At 40.2% G+C, this 21,813-nt stretch overlaps 1 protein-coding gene across 5 annotated transcripts in view; it reads right to left on the bottom strand.

The window, feature by feature from the left end:
* Positions 1-21,470, bottom strand: part of robo3 (roundabout, axon guidance receptor, homolog 3 (Drosophila)) — a 272,135-nt gene extending 250,665 nt beyond the window's left edge. For 3 of the 5 annotated variants that reach the window (XM_021319309.2, XM_036143483.1, XM_036143480.1), the window contains exon 1: positions 20,959-21,470. In XM_021319309.2, coding sequence (XP_021174984.2) covers positions 20,959-21,112 — 154 coding nt within the window. In that variant the 5' untranslated portion in view covers positions 21,113-21,470. The remainder of the gene's footprint in view (positions 1-20,958) is intronic. The other 2 variants (XM_036143481.1, XM_021319310.2) reach the window with 1 other exon arrangement.
* Between the last annotated feature and the right edge of the window lie 343 nt (positions 21,471-21,813).

Below are 21,813 nucleotides of genomic sequence, written 5' to 3'. Positions count from 1 at the left end.
ACTGAGACATTTTCATCGGTTTGTGATAAAGGAGTAAGGATTGAACTTCAATTGCAGTTATAATTTGAGTTATCAACGCTTGCTGGATAAATCTCATCGGTCAGAGACCGGTCAGATCACACTTTTCCAGTATAAGTTCATAACAGCTAATTAATAAATGCATTATTGGTATTAATCATTACAAGCTTATAGCCCTGGGATCACAACCATTTGAACTATATGTGTTATAGATACCATTTGAGTTTGAATGACCTATTATTAAAATTATAATAGCAAATTATAATTAATAATAATAATCATAATCAAACAGGTTTCTGGTATAACATCTCTCAGTACCTGGCAACACTGGAGTGGCTTCAGGACTTACATTTTTTCCCCTAAAATGCAGCTGCCTGGACACACAGGGATAGAATATTCTTCTCTTAAACTTCCACTGCCATTTAAAAGTAATGTATCCTGAACTAAAACAGCTATTGCCCAAACATTTAGTGCACATATTTGTCATGTGTGTGCAGCACCTTTATATCTGAAGACGTTTGACGTTTTCTCATTTCCTTCATCTGTTTAACGGTAGCAAAGCTAATATTTTTGTTTGCAGGAAATACGTTTTTGAAGCCAACTTTTTGGTTAGCTGTGCCCACAACTGAACAGAGGGACAGCTCATGTTGGACATTTTGAAGATGAGGTCAGACTGAGGTGGTTTTGGCATTTACAGAGGAACAATGGTCATGCTGGATGTGTCAGGCAGGAGGCCTCCGATAAAACCAAAGAGATTTAAGAATGAAGTGAAAAACAGATGACTTGGTGTGGTGATCCCTCAAAAGAAGAAACATGGACAGCACAGTACTGAGACAAGTATAAGCAGCTCCCTGTAATGGCTAACAAGGCATCTAATTAGTGCTAATGAAGTCCTGCAGGCAGTGTTCCTGTACATAAAGGTAACATGGATTCAAGTTGTAGCAGATGGGTGTTAAGCTGCCACAATCACATAAACTGCATGTTAAACGTTTGTAGGTTAAGTAAACGGGGTGATCTCAGCCTATTTAAGTTTGATAAACCTAGATGACACATTTAACTTTTAATGAAATCTCAGCACAGTGCACACAGAAGTGATACTCCTGTCTGACCTTTGGCCCCATGCATATCTATCCTCTACCTGCAAAAGGATATCCACTATTTCAAATCACTCTCCCTCAACATCACACTTTGTTTCCATGGTGACATGCCCTTAACCTTCTACTAGCCTTCCCCCATGGAGCCGACCCCCTCTGCTCCTTTCCGCTGTGTCTGCTTTTCCCAGGCTGGAAAATCACCCTAATAAATAGCTTTATGGTAATGAGCTCTGTGAATGCAAAGTCAAGCTGTCAATCTTAATGCACTTCTTGAAATGAATTAAAATATCACTTTCCCTTGTTGCCCTGTAGCACTAATCCAGACCTATCACTTCTCCCTTTGTGTAGTGGGCATCACAGTGTCTGGTCCTGCTATTCTTCTCATTGAAATTCCAGGACTTCATGCAAAATAATGTAAATTAACCTAAAATAAAAGTTGTACTGATGCTTGAAAACATTAAATCAATAGTTCTGCCGTGGCTCTGGCCATCCTTGGAACATCAAGTCCTGTCACATCTTTAGTATATGTGTATATGTGTATGTGTATATGTATATGTATTTGTATATGTATGTGTATGTGTATATGTATATGTATTTGTATATGTATGTGTATTGGGGTGGAGGGAGTGTATTTCACAGTGTTACTGCCTTAACACAAGCCACATTCCTTTTTCCTGTGACATCAATAGCTATGTTTCCATCCACTGGTTTGGAGCAAATTCAACAGGGTATACAAAACAGAATTTCATCAGAAGTTGAGGTTCTGCATGGCTGTAATAAACAGGAATTAGAGGTTGCCAACCAGGATGGACCACACATCTGAGAAAAATGGAGAGAGGTATTCAGGAATTTGTTGCTATTGGGCAAGTTGTAATTGTCAACTATCTTACAAGCTGTCCGCAGACGTAGAGAAAGAAATGCAATTCTATGCTCATTATGGCAATATCCGCGAAGACAAAGATTGCGTAACCAGTTGATCAGTCATGAGAGATGAATGTTACTGCATCAGAACTTTTTCAGCGAAAATGTCCTGTTTTACGCAATAACTCTTTTTCAGAAAAGCACGACCTCAAGTGAGGGTTAAAACGTCTTTGCAAAACTAAAGTTATTTAGATTTTTGACATTTCCATTAAACTTTTTTGATTCAATATAATGGTAAATGGTTTGTACTTTTATAGCGCTTTAACTAGTCCAACGACCCCAAAGCGAGTTACACTATAATCAGTCATTCACCCATTCATACGCACATTCACACCCTACTGGTGGTGAGCTATATCAGTAGGCACAGCTGCCCTGGGGCAGACTGACAGAGATGATAATTCAAAATGTGCATAAAAAAAGTTGCAGGTCACAAAAAAGGTCATAGCTTTATGAGTGCCTCCAGTAGTCAAATAATTATTAGCTGATGTTGGTTAGTATTCATGAAATCACAGTGTCTGAAGGGTGTGATACTAAAATATATTATTGGAGCATTGGTGCTAGCTTGAGTAGCAGCTGCTTTGGTTCCATAGCAGTAGTGTACATGCATTAGACCTGTGGCATTTAGAAATGGGCTTCTGTTTGTTTACACAGCCTGCACCCACAACGCTGCCTTTGTTTTCTGCTCATTTGGGGTTTTTTAAATTAAAAATACTGTGGAAACATGCTGTGTTAACCTGCCACACTCGTTCACACGATCACTTCCGGAAAAAAACACGACGAGTTTAGATTTTTCAGAAATCAAAGCAAAGCCAAGGAGCTATATTAGCTGAACTAACTATTGTGAAATCAGCCAACAGGAAAATTAGATCAGACTCTAAGGCTGATCTAAAGCCATGATAAATGTAAGGGACTGTTGCAGTCACCCCTCCCAAGTGACTCTCACAACAGGGGGCAACCTATAAACCCCCTAGCCACTGTAAATCGCTCTATTTTCGGCCGCTTCTTCAAGCAGCATAGGGGAGACTCTCATCTTCCTCTGCACAGGATCTGACAGGAGTTCCAATACCCGCCACATGCGCTGGCAAAATCACAGCTAAATGCATCCCTGCCTCCTTCAACATCGAAACCTAAGCAGCCAACTGCCATGAAATAGGCTGAGTAACCTTTCTCAGTATTTGCAGGAAAGCTGAGTCGAGAATGGCGGGGAGTGGACTCCTGTAGCTAGGGCGGCCTAAAATAATCTGAAGTTGCCCTTCAAACTGTGTAGACCCTCCAGAGAACGAACAAAAGGCCCTTCACTGAGTGCTTAAAACGTTTTAGCTGTGCAGAAAATTTTGCCAACTTGATGAACAGAGACGTAAAGCCAGCGGCGTGTGCTGGTTCAACTTTTCTCAGTCCTCGAGTCAACATCCAGTATGCTGCCTCAATGTTAAAAAGCCCTGCTGCAACATGTGAGCAGGATTCAGCCGGCCATGGAGCTACAATGGGCACCTTATAACCAACAATAACCCAGGGTTTCATAGGTCCCTCAGCCACCGGGAACCTACCGGGGCATTAGTAGATTTCTGATTAGCATAGAAAAAGAGGACAACAGCCATATAAGAGCAATTTGTTCATAACCTAGTGCTTCTGTTCAAATTTAACAGGGTGAAATAGGAGTACTGTTTATGTTGTTTACAGTGTTACTAAATGTTTAGTGATGGAGTCAACATTTTATTATTTCTCTTTTATCAATGGTCTCTGTAGGAGTAAAACTTTATTTAATTCAGATGAAAGTTACAATAACAACATAAAGCACATTAACAACTGAATCCACCCATGTGTGATGAGGGAGAGCTAAACATATTATGATTTGCAAAAAAATTCCATAAATAAATGAACCGATAAGCCCCATAACTTAACCCAGAGTGGATGACAGTTTTAAAATAATCTTAAACAATCTTGTCTCACAGACAGTGGAGGGGAGGAGGAGCACGTTGAGGTGAAGGTGCGTTGTTCACGTGTCTCTGGAATTTCAACGGTCTTCTCTTTAAGAGAGAAAACAGAGATCCTGGATCCACCCAAAGTAGCTTAGTCCATGAGCCCTTAAACATGTAACCTTTGTGAATTCTTTGCCACTATGAAAACTAACTCCAATGATGAGATAAGAAAAAAGCTCAGCTTCTGAGAACGGCAGCAGGTCATGTAAATCCTTTGTCATTTTACAACAACCTTGCATCCATTTCTCTCACAGCATCCAAATCAGCACTATTAACCAAAGCTGTCGCCCAGGAAAATACCAACAATGTATTGTAAGATCATATCTGCCCTTTTGAGCCCCATGTACGGTGTCTCTGAGTTGAGATGATGATGATGATGATGATGATGATGATGATGATGATGATGATGATGATGATGATGCCTACATGTCCACATCTGTGGTAGTTTAGGAGTCAAGTTGAGTATTCACAGCACTGCTGTTGGATGGTGACACTAAAGCATGGTTCTTACCCAAGGCGGAGTATTTTCTGACAACATTGACACATATAAGGCAAATAACCAAAAGTATGTTTGGAGGTACCAGGAATGGGAAAAAGTACCAGAACCGTTCCTTCTTTCATTTGAAGAAATTGATTCCTGAAATAATTCTGACAAACGCACATAGTTTAAAAATAGGCATTAGAGTCCTTAATATAGCAGTGTGAATTTTGGACATCAAAAACTAAGACTAGGGAAAATATTTTTGCCATTGCCTGTAATACACTCTTTGAAGACCCAAAAGGCTTTGCAAAGGTTAACTGAGTCTTTGAGGTGGTCCATAAAGGTCTGATCGATGAAATCACTAAGACAGGGAGAAGCAAGGATGCTTAGAAACAGTTTTAAATAGCTTTAATAGCAGCAACCCTCTTGAGTTTCTTTTATGTTGCTTATTAGGGAACAAAAATAAAATCTTATCAGCGTTGATGCCAGTCACCCAAATAAAAGCAGGTAACCCGTTTAGTTCTAAGACAATTCCAGAAATGGTTTCACTTCTTGACTCAATTCAAAATAACATATTTTGATTGTGGTGTTTACATACGTCACAGAGGGCACGTTGCATTCAGATTCCACTTTATATTGTGATTTGTATGTAAATTCTGCAACTTTAATTTTGTTCATCAGGGACATTTTTTTTGTATATTTGGTATAACAACATCGAAGAGATGAGACGGAAGTCATAGAAACTGAAAGTAATAACTAAAAACAAAAACAAAAAAAACCAAGAAAAATATAACATTTTCTAGCACACAAATCAAATATAAAGAAGTGACAAATATTCCTTTTTGTATGACATCGGGAGCCAAATGAAATGCTTCTACATAATGTATTTAATAGCCCTTTTAGTAAACTTATATATCCAGTTTAACCCAGGGCTGTAGTGTAATATTATGAATCTGGTCAGATAGTGGCTTACCCTCCATGAGAGGCCTGGCTACGTGCTTTTAATGCCCAATGTAATCTCAGACTGCTCTGGCTCCCCTCACATGCTGTGTTTGACAGCATGACGGTGTATTTACTGACCTTCTCTTAAAAACCCAACCAGGCATCGATGGGCAACAGAATTCAAAACACTTGTTTTCTTAATATCTTCTCTTTCATCTTTCCTTTCTTTGCCCTCTGACTTTTCACATATGACACTCTCTAAAGCTCTTACACTCAGAAGCAATTTCTTTCAGATTTTTTCACATTCAACTATTGATCCTCTAAGATAGTTTTTAACACTGTGAACCATGTTGAGGCTCCTCATCACGTACTTCGTCTGTCACTCAGGCTTTTATAGAAGAAGAGAAGACCCTCAAGCTCCCATGAAACATCATGGACATTTTGTCTATTTGGACAAATTTCTTGTATTGAGCGGATCCTCTGTTTGGAATGCGCCTTTTAAGTTTTTTGTAATACCTTAATGGAACACTGCAGAAAATTGTATCCTCACAAGTAATGAAAAAACTGCTGTGAAACACTTGACACATCTTAATTTTGTTTTGCTTTTTACTTTTGAAGAATGTCAATCTTGCAGAAAAACCATTAAACATTTTACGACTTGTAGATTTGAACCCTTAGAATTGATTACTTGATGTCTCTATTCATGAAAAACACACTAAAGTGAAGTTGTTAGTTTTTGTAGAGCATTATCTTTAGAATTTATTACCCTCCTCTTGAGTCATTAAGGAGGAAAATTGGCTGCTTCCAAAAACTGCTGTTTTGGTTACATATCCTCTTCTCTTTCGATCCAAACCATGAAATATTAAAGAAATATCACAATTGAACCCTTTAAATGCCATCATATTTTAATGGTAATCTTTTCTGAATGTTTTTATTTTGCCAATGTCAAGTGATGGTGATAGGTTTTTACTTATTCAGCTTTGGATATGCTAAGCATTCGCCAGAACTTTGACTTTAATGCATTATTAGTCGTTGATCAGCATTCAGTTTAAACTCTACAACCTCTTTGCCGTATTTAAAGACAACAATATCCCATTAAGTCCCATTAAAATCACAAATTATAATTTCACAGCCTGGAAATATAGTCATGCATTATAAGAAGTAAGGGTTTCATATTAGGGAAAACAGTAAAATACCTGTTGCATACTGAACACAACAGAACGTCAAGTCTGCCAGCAGAAAACTGACTTCTGAGTCTCTTCAGCCAGTTTTAAACTCTGGAAATAGTAAACTTGATGTAAGGTTCTGTGTAAGAAAAGTCTTGTTGTGTTAAACATGTATTCTGATTCATGTCTAGTCAGGTGCTTCGTTTAAACTGATGGGGCTGAACGTGGCTGTGTCCTACTCTCCCAGCATTTTAATAAATGTCAAACTTTTAATATTCTGCATTTTATTTAAATGTTGCTAATTAAAATGTACCTTTGATTACTCTCAGTAACCAACAGCAAAAAAAGAGGAGATAGACAAAGACCAGAATTCAATCTTTTATGCAGTTTCATGTGTGTCGGTCTGTTTCTGCATGAACTTGCATGTGACAGTATGTCTGAGCAGGTTCCTGACTGAATTATTGATTCATTATTTTTTATGCTCATACTAATTGCCTAGTGAGGACTGCAGCAACAGTGCACCATGCACCCACATGAATACTCAACTTTTCAGTCTCAGTTAATGAATTGGTATTGGTGTGCAGCATGACAGGCACCCTCAGCTATAAATTAAAATCATGTATCAAATATTAATGAACGAATCATGGCATGGATTAATTTCTCCTGTGGCGCACTGAATATCTCGTCTGTTTTCATCTAGACTGTTCGACTATTTATAGATTCATTTTAGAATGGCGCCACCATTAAAATAACAACTATTCTTTTGGCTTCAAATGATTCCACTTTAATTTATTCTGGGTATTCCCACTGAAATCACTGGTCTCCTTTCCAAGGGAGATTTAAGCAGGATGAGACACAACCATTACCAAATGCAAAGAGAGGAGAGAAGCAAAAGCAAATGAAAACAAGAAATGATATAGAAAGAATAGGAAAAAAACAATGTCAGCAGCTTTGCAGTTCAGAGAGGAAATCATGTTGAATGGTGACTCTCATGATTGTAAACGAGTAATGAAATCAGCCAGTGACCGATGGCAGACAGGGCAGGACCAGAACATGGCCCTGGAAGGTTTTGATCATGGTGGCCCCCCGCCCATGAGAGTAACCATGTTAAGAAGTCTATATGCTTTCAATATACAACTTATAAGACGGCCACAGAGAGAGAGGGAGAGAGAGAGACAGAGAGAGAGAGAGAGAGAGAGAGAGGGATGCATGCAGACAAAAGAAGAGAGCAGGCATCAGCTATGGTATAGTCTCACTTTATCATACACGCAGAAGTTTCTCTGGTGCATTTAGTTCAGTCAGTTCTCATTCAGTGAAGTTCTGATTGAGCAGCCAGAACCTTTACTCTAGTGAAAGTAGTGATACTTTATGATTGTACTACTTAAATAAAAGTAGAACCTACACTGCAGTAAAACTACTCCTAAAAAACACATTTGATTCAAAAGGTTGCCAAAGTAAATGGAACCTAGTTACTCCTACCTTCAGTGATTAATCATCCAGCATATTTGACCAACACTACACCATAACATTTAAGGTAGAATAACACTGTAAGCTTAATATAAAGTCTGTTCATTGCACTATTTGAAAACAAAGGTAAATAAAGGCAATCACCCCCCCCCCGACACACCAGTCCTCCATACATGAAACATCTGTCTTTTATAATAAATTGTATAAAATGCTGACAAGCGATCTATTTATAGCACAAATATTGCACATTTTATGGAAATGTACTTTTTATTACTGCCTCCCATTACTTAATCCATATCCCTTACCAATGGTGCTATACATAGTGACATTTTCCCTTATGTGGTGAATAAAGGTTATTCTGGCACATTTAGGTGCTTCACTTGTAGGTGTCTGAGCCTTTGTTCCTCTGCTTCTCTGCACCATCCTTGTGTTTTTGTGCTAAATGATCTATTCCACAGGTGGAAACAAAGTGATCTCTCCAACTCTAAGCAGCTCAAAAGCATAAATTTGATAACCTCAGTCGACCTAGAAGGGACGGGCGCACCAAGGAGGGATTGTAAGTAAAAAAACAAAAAAAACAATAGGCCGTGTTTCGTGACATCGATAAAATGTAATCATAAATGCTTTATTTATGCATTAATCCAAATGTTCATTATTAACAAACAAAGCTTGGCCCGATGAGGCATTGCCTGGTATGGAGCTGTCCACATCAGCCCTTAGATCAATGCTAGTGAGGTATTTTAGCCATTTGATTCAGGCGTGTAGGGCTAGGGACATATCTGAAGGCACTGGCCCTCAGAGATTCCACTTTGAGACCACTGCCTTAAATGATTTATTGATCTGATAAAAGTTATTTATTTTGCCATCGTGAGTTGAACTGGGTTAATGTGGCTACAAAGTAAAACATTCTCAGTGGCTAGTATGGCAAGAAAAGTGCTATATAAATTTAGTTAGTTTACTATACCTATAAAAAAAGCTTATATTGGAGCATGTCTTATGATTAATTTTATCTTTGCAGGGAAACAGGTATGCAACACGTCCCCCACCACCTGCTTCTTTTCAGCCTGGTTCCATGAGCTGCTATTCAGAGGCATGCATGACTAATTGTGTCACTGCATGGTTCCTTCCATCCCATGGGTCCACAGGATCACTTACAAATGATATTGTGATGTGGAATGAAATTTTACAGATGGAAAAACATGCAACACTTGGTGTATGTATTTGTGTGTGTGTTGTCGTACTTACAGCTGAGTGTGAATATTGTCTGCTCATTTTACTAGTTAAGTGAGGACTTTGTTGTGTGTGTGTGTGTGTGTGTGTGTGTGTGTTATTGTGCATAGAAAGAGAGAAAAGAAGGGAACTTTATTTCCCTGGTAGTTTTTTGTGTGGTGACGGTGTTCTTGGCTACTGTGAAATTAAAGGATTATAGTAGGACTAATACAAGAAGATTAAATGAAAATGTTAAAAGATGTAAAAGTGAAACTTAATAATGCACCTCAACCTTCATCGCCGCTCTACTCCATTGTTTCTTAAACAGGCAAAAACTGATGTGGAAGATGGAAAATGCAATACATACAGATTTTTAATCCTTCATGATGCAAGAGTTGAATTTAGTCAATACTTAAGATGCAATATTGATTTAATTTAATCCGCATTATCAGTTCACACCAAATCTTTGACTGAGGCACATAAATTTAAAAAAGCAACCCAAAATGGAGACAAAAGCGTTAAAGCTCTCAGATAATGATCCCCTGGTAGGAGGAAGAACAGAAGGTCCTTCATCACACTCTCTGTGGAGAGAAGCTGGGTCAGTTCACCTATTGTGAGGGTTAGGGGTGTTTGTAGATGGGTTAAAGGTCACAACTTTCCTGCTGACCTCTGCGTCATCAACACCCCTTACTGTGATGGACCTCTTCTCGTCCAGCAGCTCCCAGATGAATGATGCTACCATCAGCTTTAACACTGCACTGCCAGTTGTTGAGGAAGAGTGTGAGGGTTATTGACGTGCCCCTCCACAGGGGAAATTACTTTTTGTCTCTTTGCAATCCAAAATTAAGTGGGACTGTATGATTTATTGGTTTGATTGATTCAAAACATGCATTTATTGTACTTATGAATCCATCCATCCATTTTCTGACCCCCTTTATCCCTCATGGAGTCGCAGGGGTTGCTGGTTCATTGAGCGAGAGGCGGGGTTCACCCTGGACAGGTCACCGGTCTGTCGCAGGGCGTACTTATGAATCATTAAAAGTGTATAATTTCTTTGAAATGAGTCATGTGATCATGGACGCTGACATTTTACATGGGGTGGTGAGAGTTTGTTTACAACTGAGCTCTTTTCTGCCGCGGCCTGTTAACTTCCCAGGTGAGGTTTGGTTCATCATGGGATGGATCCGAGGAGTCAGAGACTCATCCACGGGTGGTGGTGCATCGTTACACCTCAGGGATGCTGAAGTGCTACAGTAGACACACCAAGATAATGAATAAAAAACAAAGACACATTGGGGATAGTCAGAATTCCCTGCTGTAGGAGCTACGGTGTCTTGCATAGGTATTCATTCCCCATGAAGTTTCACACCTTTTGTACCATTAAAACCACAAACGTCCATATTGGGATTTTATTTCATAAATCAGCACAAAGAGGTGCATAATTGCGATAAATAGAGGAAAAGACGCAGTATCATTAGTTTTTTAACAAATAAAGAATGTGTGGGGTGCAAAATTAATTCAAGGTAGACTTTGATACCCCTTAGGGAAATACAGTGCAACATAATGCTTTCAGAGGTCGACTGATTAGTAAACCTTATGCGAAGAACATTAGAGAACAAACAGTATCATGTAGACCAAGGGGTCTACCCAGCAGACAGGTCAGGGATGAAGCTGTGGAGAACTTTCAAGCAACATTAGAGATTCACAGTTTAGTTAAGCTGACATTCACTCCATAAACCAAACCTTTATGGAAGATGATAAGAAGAATGCTGTTGTTCAACAAAATCCATAAGAAATCCTGTTTCCTGTTTGCCACAAGCCATCTAGGAGATATAGCAAAGGAAGAAGGTGCTCTGCTCTGACGAGACCAGAAAAGCATAGTTATTACGTACAATCAAGGCAAAACTAGCAGTGCTCATCACCTGAACCCTGACTTCACACAGTGAGGAATGGCAGCATGGAGCAGTGAGGAGGCTTTTCTGAACCAGGGGGAGGGAAACATGGATGAGCTAAATACAGGACAATCCTGGAAGGAAGCTGGTTACAGACTTATAAATATAAATATTACTCATGACATTTCCTTTCAGGATATTTGCGTGTTAGGCATACTTTTTAAGGCACTGTAAAGCGCCTTGCTTCTTATTCTGCTTTACCATTTTGTGCTTTGTGCCTAGTCTGTTCAAAGTTAGGATTGTTAATCTACAGAATTCATTCAGTGGAAGTGATTTCTCTGTAGTACAGTCCTAGATACCTTCTTCCTGTCCAGAGACGTATCATTGACCTCTGCTGTGTGTTCACATACCCGTCCCTCAGTACAGCAGCAAGCTGTCCATGATGTTGATGGACACAAAGGCATCAGATGTTTGCACCTTCATGTCAGCTCCATGAGAATAAATTAGACAATCATGGCAATCTTACAAAGTGAGTTTAAAGCTGTGTTGTTTTCTATCTGCAGTACATAGCCCCAAACAGACCTTCTGAATATAGGCAACTTTCCACGGAGTTTGAATGTAAAGAAATACTTCAAAACATAAAGAAAAGAGCTATCTTTTTGAAAGTGAGTCATACCATTTCACTATTTTTTCTGTCACGCTCCAATTACAAATGTCCATTACGTAGCAAGGGGAGACTCAAATTCACCCTGCTAGTTTGCAACAAGAGAAGAATACCAATGACTAAATATAAAGAGAGAGTGATAAAGCACAGCGATGCCTACTTTAGCTCTAGATGACGAGGTGAAGAATTTACCTTTTTTCAATGCGATAAAAGAAAACTGCAAGTTGCACCCAGCCTGCTTCCATCTGAAACCGAGTGGAGCAATACTCTGCATTGGCAAAGACATCATTTTCATTCATTCCAATAACTCAGTCAACAGCAGGAGCCAAACTGCATTATTATACTCATCAGTGTGGCTTAAGGCAGCCATTCCCCTAAAATACTCCAGGAAAAGAATTGAGCCACGCTGACATTTTAAATCTAGACTCTCTCCACATTTTCTTTTTGCTAATCCGATCCCAAACCATAAACCTCATATCAAATCTATTGACTTCATCATGGAGTCACCAGGTAGAAGGCCAACTCTGACTGAAGCAGCTGGTATTGTTAGAATATGTAGAGCACTCTCCTGCTCTGCTCTTCTCCCTCTCTATCTCCTGCTCCACCGTTCATCTTTGCTTCAGATGCAGCCTGATTTCCACTCAGTGCTCAGTTACGTACATATTTCTGCATATTACATGAAACCCAGCAGAGGAAGCTCAGAGGCACTGCTAAAGTGTCTCTTTGATCAGGTAAGTCTTATAGCTAACAACCATTTTTAAATATGCTTCATAAATGTTCTGTCATTGAACATCAAAAACATACAATTATTCATGGTCTTCAGTTGCTTTTAAGACATCTCATCTAAAATAATGACATCTCCATCACAATGTTACACCTGTGCCTTGTGTTGCACACTTTAACACTTTTTAAGTTATTTAATAGTTAATCAATTAACCCGCAGCCTTTCAGGTATCGTCCTGTGAAAATCAGTGTGATTTGGCTTTGAGATTAGGACAATAGGTGAGAGAGGGATTTGACAGCCATAATTACTGGAGGAGAGGTCTTGATGGTTCATAAGATATGCTTCACTCAACACATTTGGTCTCATGTTAACTGTTATTAGATATGCCATTGTTCTTCTATTCCCACACGATCTGCAAATATCCTGCATAACAAATCTGATTGATAAAGGGGTTGTGACAGTAAATTGTGGAGATTGTTTGTGAAAAGTCTGACCTCACTCTGAGCGGTGGTTCTGTCAGGCTTCCCTCTGAATGTGAGGTCCACATCCCTCCCCTGTTCTCCTCCCCAGTTTGTCTGGCCCACCGCCACTGAAGCCTCCCTGGTCATCAGAGATTCTCTTTCTACCTGGCTACAAAGCGTCTGCTGCACCAGCATCAACACAAGCTCAGAGAGAAGGTCACGTTTAATGATCCCAGCGTCGCGCCGCCATTGGAAGCCGCTTTTACAGGAAGTGTGGTGTCCGAACGGGGAACTGTGTCTGCGTCTGCACGCCTGCTGACTTTGAATTAACATGCACTTCTGTGCTTTTCTCTATCTAGCTCCGAGGTCCATGTGGTGGGGATTACTGAAAAACACAAGAGGTGGGGTAATGGCCGGGTAGCTACACTGGCAGAGTCAAGCAGAGGAAGATATTAGGAAAGACAACTGCTGCTTCCTGGATGTCGGCTCACACTATGATTAAAGATGGTTGTCCTCCCAAATGCTCCCCAGAAATCTATTAATAATGTATCTGTCAGTCAGCCGTTCCAAGAAAATACATGAGAACCACAGCTACAGAAGGCAGGAATGCAGACACAGATCTTTTTTGTCTCCTGTGCTATTTATTTTGAGGCTACTGCTCCTCTGCCGGAGCCGGCTGCAGCCACGCAGCGCATACACTGACAGCAGCGTTAGCGCCAAACATCTCTCTGTTTAACGTTCACCTGAGGGCTTCCTGATAAAGCTGGGCTAACCCTGCTGCCAGAGCTCCTGGTGGGCACCATGCCGCTCGCCTTCCCCCTCTTTTGTTCCTCCAAAAATGTGCTTCTGAATTCAGACGGTAAGTAAACAGGCTTGATTGTGTGAAACTCTGATTTGCACAAAAAAAAAAAACAGTCTGCTGATAGTTTGGTTTGAGCACAAATCAAAGCAGTTGTGAGCTACTTTTGTGGGATTTGCATATGGAAATAGCATAATTGCAGAGAGAATATGCAGACACAGAGCTGCCAAGTCTCTGACAGTGTTAAAGAGAGAAGAGCAGAGGTGAATCTACTTGACCTCCATGAAGGGACAAATGGCCGCATTAGTGCCTGTGAATTATTTTACATATACACACAGACATATAATTACACAGCAGAGCAGCAGGCAGTGCCTTCTCCAGCTGCCCATGATCTGCACTACTCCTGTTAAACACTGGTTTGTCACTGAAGGATCGCGCTCATTGTTCCTGCGTCTACCTTTCCAAGCACTGCTATCTAATGGTTCTCTATTCATACATTCCACCTACAGAAAATATTACTTAAGGCCCGGCCTGACCTTTATCGATTACACCTGAACAGTTCGAGGGAAGAGAGGTATTTGAGTCTTTTTAACAGGAGTTTGATGTGTTTTGCATATTGATTCATGAACACAAATGTGTTCCTTGGAGATCTTGTTCTGACACCTGCTCTCTGGGGAACACACGTCTGAGCATCTTCTGAAAATAACAGAGCTTCCACCTTTTCCTTACTGACTCTGAATACAAAATATTCTCTCCAATCTGGAGCTGTATCCAGGGCACAAAGATACGATTCAGGTCAGTTCAACGTGAGAACATATTCTTCATTCATCGCTCTGCTATCTACTACCTGCTCAATCCTTGCAGGGGATGAGAGGCAGGAACCCCCCTGACCACGTCACCGATGGAGCGACAGAGGACAGGCGACCACACACGCACTCACATCTAAGGAAAAAAGAGACAAATAATCCAACATGTGCTTTTGGATAGTTGTCCATTATTGGTGCTTTTTACAGTTACTTATTCAACAAATGGCTATTTTCATCTGTGAGCATTCTTATTCAGCGAGACAAGCAGCCAAAGCGCAGCACTGTGTTGCTGAAAAGAGGAGAATCAGGAGATTCATGAGTGGAGCTCACATTTTGGATAAAGTCGTTTTTCTAAGTGGAGAACGTAGCCCAGCTCATTTTGACATCATCTACCAGGACTCTGTTTGGGGCTGAATGAAAGTGTTTATCTGTGTTTTTTCTGGAACAACCTCTGGATATTTCATGTAGAAAGACCTGCAGCATTTCCTCTCAAGGCACCGCTCAATGTCTGCTGACTATCTGGGTGGGCACCGGCAGCAGAGCCACAGTTCAGCTTTGCTGTAACTTTGACTTTGTTTCATGAGTAAGGTTGCTAACTGAAGCCTGAAGCATAAACTATTAGAACTATCAGGTTTCACTGACGGCTTTTATTCTTCCCCGTTTTCTGTTGTTTATGGACAGGAGATGGAGCAAAGACAGACTGTAGTTTCTGATCGTCTTGTGTTTCACATCTCTGTCGTTAATGTGCTGAGACAGAATCAATGTTTGATTGCAGAGGGACTCCATGGTGGGTGACTCTTTCAGGACAATTAATCTGAATTTATTTTGTTTTTGGTGGTTGAAGAAGCATACAAATAAACCATGCATCATACGGACATGAGTTATCAACAAAAAGTGAAATGAGTGAGCGCTTCTGTCCCAAACAACTTCATCTTTCACTGTTTGGCCATTACGGTTTTTAACCGTGCAATGAAGAGGAAAAGAAAAGAAAAAAAACACCTAATGGTAAAAAGACAAATTTTTGTTACAAATGTCACAAAACTGTTTAACTTTGTTTTAGACAAAATATGGTAATTAAACAAGAATTAGTATGAGTTGGAGACGTAAAGCTATATTTACATCCACATATATTTATGTGGTGAACTATAAACAGAAATCAAATCATTTTTATCTTTATTTAGAACTTTATGTTGAACTAGTTCTTTTTGTTCTGTTATCAAGTTGTGAAACATTGGTCTAGAAATGTGAAATCCCTTGGAATTCAGTCCATTATTTCTGTGTTTATAGCGTAATCAAACAGTAAGTTCAGGTGTTGCATCTTAGGGACTTTATGGAATGGAAGTAACCCTCAGTCAAGCAAAATGGTGATGGTGCCTTTAGAATGACATGCTCTTTTCTAGAGATGCACCACTCCGATACATGGATCGGATATCGGATGATTGATGCTGATCCAGCGTTCCGATCCACTAATTTTTTTTTCATAGATATAATACACATTGATGCAATGCATAAGCTGCGAGGGGGGTCATTAGGTTGGTAAATTCAACACAACAAACTTAAATAAGCACCCCCCAAAGCACCATGCTAAAGAACATGCAGAACTTTTTCAATGTTTATTTCCAGCCTGATAATTTCACTCACATGGCAAGGTTTATTCATTCAACAGTAGTATCGGCTTGGTATCGGCCGACACGCTTAGCCCAGGAATCGGATCGGATTGGATCGAAAAGAAATGAATCAGTGCATCACTAGTCTTTTCTTAGAAAGAAAACTGCACACATATTTTGTTCAAGGTTGCATCGCTGATATGTCCCAAAATATTAATCTTTATCTTTGTTTTTGTGCAAGAAGTTACATACTAATGCGTTGCAATGCCTTTCAAGATAGCATCTGTAGTGTACAAGTACATATAATTAGATGTATCTGCATTGTTAAACAGTAGAAATACTGATTATAAGTGCATATTAAGTTACAATGTTGATTGTAGTGATTATTTTGTTTTCAGTTTCGCCCTTTTGCATGTCATTAAACCTGCTGTCAACATTCAGCAGCTTTAATGAGTCGTGACCTCATTAAACCTTCAGAGTCGTGGTATGAGAATTGTTCAATAGCCCTTGCATCAGACATGCACCAGTAACGGCACACTTTTCAAGGATGAAAAGTGGTAAAATATTGCCTGTTTGTATCAATTAGCCTATATCATATGTCAGGGATTCTGTTTGTCCGTAGTTTTTTAAAATGCTACAGTCATGCTTTAATAACACATTGACTACACATAGATAATCTACAAAAACCACCTAAAGATATATACTGTATTTTCTGGACTATAAGTTGCTCCGGAACAGAGGTGGGTAGTAACTAGTTACATTTACTCAGTTACATTTACTTGAGTACCTTTTTGAACAACATTTACTTTTAGGAGTAGTTTTACTGCACTGTACTTTTAACTTTTACTTGAGTCCTATTATGACTCAAGTATCGCTTACTTAAGTAAAGTTCCTGGCTACTCTACCTACTGCGAATAACTTCATGATTAAAGGACTGACTTGTTTTAACCAAAAATGCAACAGAGACAAAAACCTAGATTTAGGTTAAAGTGAGACTTCTTATTCTGATTTATTTCACACAATCTCCGACTAAAGACTGACATTTAATCTGGTGAGCCAATTTATTAAATTTCACAGCTGCATCCACAACTGGCTGAATAATATGGAACCTGGGAGGATGAATGGGGTAAATTAGCATCTCCAACCAGCAAGCATGTCAGCCCATTATGCTGAAAGTTGTCAAACTTACGCTGAATTTAGACTATGAGCGTAACAGTGCTATGTGATAAGATAACAGTATGACACGGATGTTTGAGAGCAACATAAAGTTCATGTGCATCAGAGAAGCTGTAAAGCGCCTGGACAACAGACCTTCAAGCTAGCGCTAGCTGTTGTTAGCTTCACGGGCAGCCCATTAATGAGGTTCTGTTGCAGTTTGAGCTCTCTCTTCCAGCTGCAACAAACAATGCGCTGCTGCCTGAACCCGTACTGAAACAGTGAAAGAACATACAAACGAGTTCAGTCTTTGTCATTAATAAGTTAATATTTCAATAAGTAGTACAGGAGTGGCATATAGTTTTCACAAAGCTAGAGCACCCTCTTGTGGCAATAGACAGTAATGTTTACTCCTCAGTTCATGTTGGTCAGTATGAGTCATTATTTATATTACTCATTCATATATATATATATATATATATATATATATATATATATATATATATATATATATATATATATATATATATATATATATATATATTTTATAGTCCAAATAATACGTAATTGTTCCTCCATACTTGAAGCTGTGCAAAGAGCTACGCAAGTTATTTGCACACCCTGACAAAAATTTATGTATTCGCCAACAAAATTTGATTGTGCACATTTCATTTTGCTAGATTTAAATCGATATATATATTTCATTTGCAGCAAAAATCAACCTCAAATAAATGAGTTTAACTTCAAACTGAAATGTACTAAATGAATGAACTTCTAACTAATCATTAAGCTTGAGCTCCCTATCTGCTTTATCCTGCAGGTGCAAAAGAAAAACAAAATTAGTATTAGTTGTGCTTCAGGCAATGAAATAGAAAACACAAACAAAAACTTTTGAAATCAAGCAAACTTAACTAAAATGTGGTCCAGTGTAGAAAGTTTTGGCCTTAGCATCAGCACCATGGGAAAGCCGGGTACAAACTTCAATCCTTGTTCCAACACAGAAACTCTATCAAGTTCTTGACTTTTGTTGACTTGATAAATATTCTTTTATAATTCAGCACAAATGAACATTTCTGCTATGCTGGACAGCTAAGTAGACAGAAATCCTGAGTTAAAGTTTAAATTTCAAGATTAGATTTTTTTTTAACCAAAAGTCAAGTAGTTAATGCTTAATTTAGAAAACAACAGGCTTGAATAAAATTGTTATAATTTTGATGACTAACATTCATTTACCTTTTTAAATGTACAATAATTTGTACAACATAAAATGTAAAAAAGCTCATCTTTAATTGATCATGTAACAAAAACAGTAAAATGCAATCCTTTAAATTTCAAATCTTTTTCAGTGACTTCCTCTTTATTAATATGCCTTAAAGACACTCCTACTCCCTCAAAGGAAATGTGAGGCAGTTCAGTAGCTGTCAGATCCGTCAGGCATACTCCTGTTTAGTGGTTGTAGGAGAAGAAATGAGGAAGAGTGAGGTAGAGAAGCGATGGCCAAAATGGGCAGACCCAGCAGTCCACTGTAGTGATTCCATGTTTGAGTGCAGTGTCCATTATTTCCTAAATTGGTTATTGGGCCTCATTGATTTTCTCATTGAGCCTCCCACTGAGCTCCAGGTCAACTGGCTCGGCTGACCGCCGACTGTCTTGCTATCGGGTTTTTTTTGCTTGGATACCCACAGTTCGACCAGGGGCCGCCAGACACCCCCCCCCCCCCCAACACACACACCACCCTGATAGATCAGCACATAATGGCCACGCAGATATGTCTCTATTATTAACACTTTCAAACATCCATATAGAGAAACACAGCAGAGAGAAGTTGAGTCAAACACATAAAACAACAGATAAATAAATCAGCCACATCAATTTGTTTTGTGAGCAGAAAATGAGATATCAGTATTTTCTAAGCAGTCTGGTTGTCTTCATGTGGTCAGTCTATATTCCTTCTGGTAATAGAAAAGCTATCTATTCTTCATCTCACTGATTAGCAGATCTATTTCTCCTTTCTCACTCCTCATTGTGGCAGGCTGAATTTATTGGTGCCATCACCAGGAGAGGACTCTGCTTCTCTGAGCTCTGAGGAATATCAGCCCAGATGCTCATGGAGCACGGCTGTCTATCAGCCTGCCGGTCGGAGTTGATCTGTCTCAGATAGATTCCCCTCAATGGATTCATTGTTCCCCATTTCCTCTCATGCTTACTTTCTCTATAGATCTCCAGAGTCAGCCCCACAGTCAATCTACACTCCATTAGAGCTTGGGGATGAAAAGAACAAAAACTAAAGAACTGTGGGGGCGTCATGTGAGAAGCGATAAAACGAGGCAGGATCAGTGCTTCTTGAAGTTCCTTACAAAGATGGGCAGCTGGGCTCGCTCCGTCGCCCGCGTCCACTCATCAAAGGCACAATCTTACTCCCATCTGTAACAAATTACATCCGCAAAAGTGGCGCACACACAGAGAGCTGTTGATGGCCGGCTCTTCACTATCAACTGATGGACACAAGCTGGGAAACAGCAGGGTGTTTCAAAAACCAGCGCAAAACTGGAACAGGGAAGAAGGCTGAATGAAATTATTACCTTTAAACCAAACAGAATGCACCGAATATATTACATGCACCTGACCATGGTGTGTGTGTGTGTGTGTGTGTGTGTGTGTGTGTGTGTGTGTGTGTGTGAAAGCCGCTGTCATTGGTATGCATTGACATGGAATCACAGCCAGTGTGCTCATTACAGCAGGCATAGGTGATGTGCTGACTTAACTGAGCCTTTTGAACATGCACACACACTTACATGTGCGCTCATAGGAATGCATATATGCAGTCAAACCATTACAGGAACACGCAGTGTAGGTACACCTCATTAGATCATTAGCTCATGCATGCATGCATAGTTTTCGACACAATTTCTTCTGCACAAATAATAATAAAAAAATAGGCATTTTGGATTTTCCCCAGAAACAGAGCAGAGCCCAGTGCAGGAAGACTGACAGAAGGTGAAGCCCAGTGGAAAAAGTTAAGGAGAAGTGACAACTCCAAGCCAGCGGCGCTGACAGCAGACAGCAGACAGCAGACAGCTTCATTTACCAGAGCAAAGCGGCTGCTGCTGATGCTCCTGCAGTCCACACTGTGTTAGGAGGTAAAACGGCTCCCTGTCACATTTCACTTACAGCCCTGATCTCCTGGCGTTCAGAGATGTTTCTTCTGCTAGCAGACATCTTCCACAGGACTAAGACAGAAAAGGACGTGGAGGAGAGGTTTGCCCAATGATAACATCTCTCTCAGCCATCAGGGGAATCAGGAAGAACATGTTAACATTTATTCTCATTATCTGGATGACATAACAGGATCATCCTGACGTTCTGTGGGCAGATCTGATCTGAGAGCAGTTTATACTGAATTCTGTCAGAGAATCTAATTCCATCCAGCCAGCTCAGGGGAGTTAACTCTTGCTAACTTGTTTTCTCAGGAGAATCCCCACACTGTTCCACAGCTCACCCACAGTGGGCTTTGTTTAAAACAAATCGTGCTGTCACAGCAGGTAAAGATGTAGAAACCCTGCATGCACTCACCGTTGGAGCCCGAGAAGTTTCCCCAGTCCAGCAGAGAGCTGTTAAAGGCAGGCAGAGACTCGTTGAAGAACAGATCTGTGCCGTTGGACGGGTTTCGGATGGTGTCGGTGAATAGGTTCATCTGCAGCAGGGTCTTGATCAGGTAGCGCAGCATGGTGCCCCCCAGAGGGACCTGCAGTCCCCCTTTCAGTGGGGCTCCCTCTCCTCCTAAATGTCACTGTTCCCCCAGCAGACTCTCTTTAGCCTCCTCTGTACTGAGAAGTGCAGTAATGATGCTCCTCTGACGTTTCCACACTTGGAGAAGATTAAACAGAAAAGTGTAAAAGTGGACAGAAAAGGAATCAAGTTGGTTTTAATTGGTTGTCAGCCGAGGGTAGGGGAGGTGGGTGGTCCTGCTCTGACTCCCTCCAAGCATCAGACCGGGATGTCCTCCTTGTTTCTATTGTTCTGAGATGAAATAACTTCACATGCTGTCCGTCTGCCGTCACACTGAACAACAGCCTCTCGCCGCTGTAAAAGAATCCAGCGATGTGATGCTGACCCCTTTGGATTGTTCTCCGCTCTCCAACCCCTCCCTCTAGCTCCTCCTGTGTCCCTCCCTCCAGCTCTCACTCCTCTCCTCCCTCTCTATGTGATGGGGTCCCTGGGGGTCCAGAGGGGAGGTAGAGAGCAGGTGTTGTTGGCAATAAATGTTTAATTATTAGATTCATAATCATCCCAGGAGGCTTTGAGTCAGGGTGGCTGTGTAAAGGGCTCAAAGAAGGCTTACTGTTCCTGTCTTAAGCATTAACATCACACACAGAGAAAATGTCAGCTGACATGCAGAGACGCTCACTTACAGGATGGTTCAGGAGA

The sequence above is a fragment of the Fundulus heteroclitus genome, chromosome 11 (assembly GCF_011125445.2).
Source record: "Fundulus heteroclitus isolate FHET01 chromosome 11, MU-UCD_Fhet_4.1, whole genome shotgun sequence".
In the NCBI taxonomy this organism is placed as follows: Eukaryota; Metazoa; Chordata; class Actinopteri; order Cyprinodontiformes; family Fundulidae; genus Fundulus; species Fundulus heteroclitus.
This window is presented reverse-complemented; position numbering and strand designations above follow the sequence as displayed.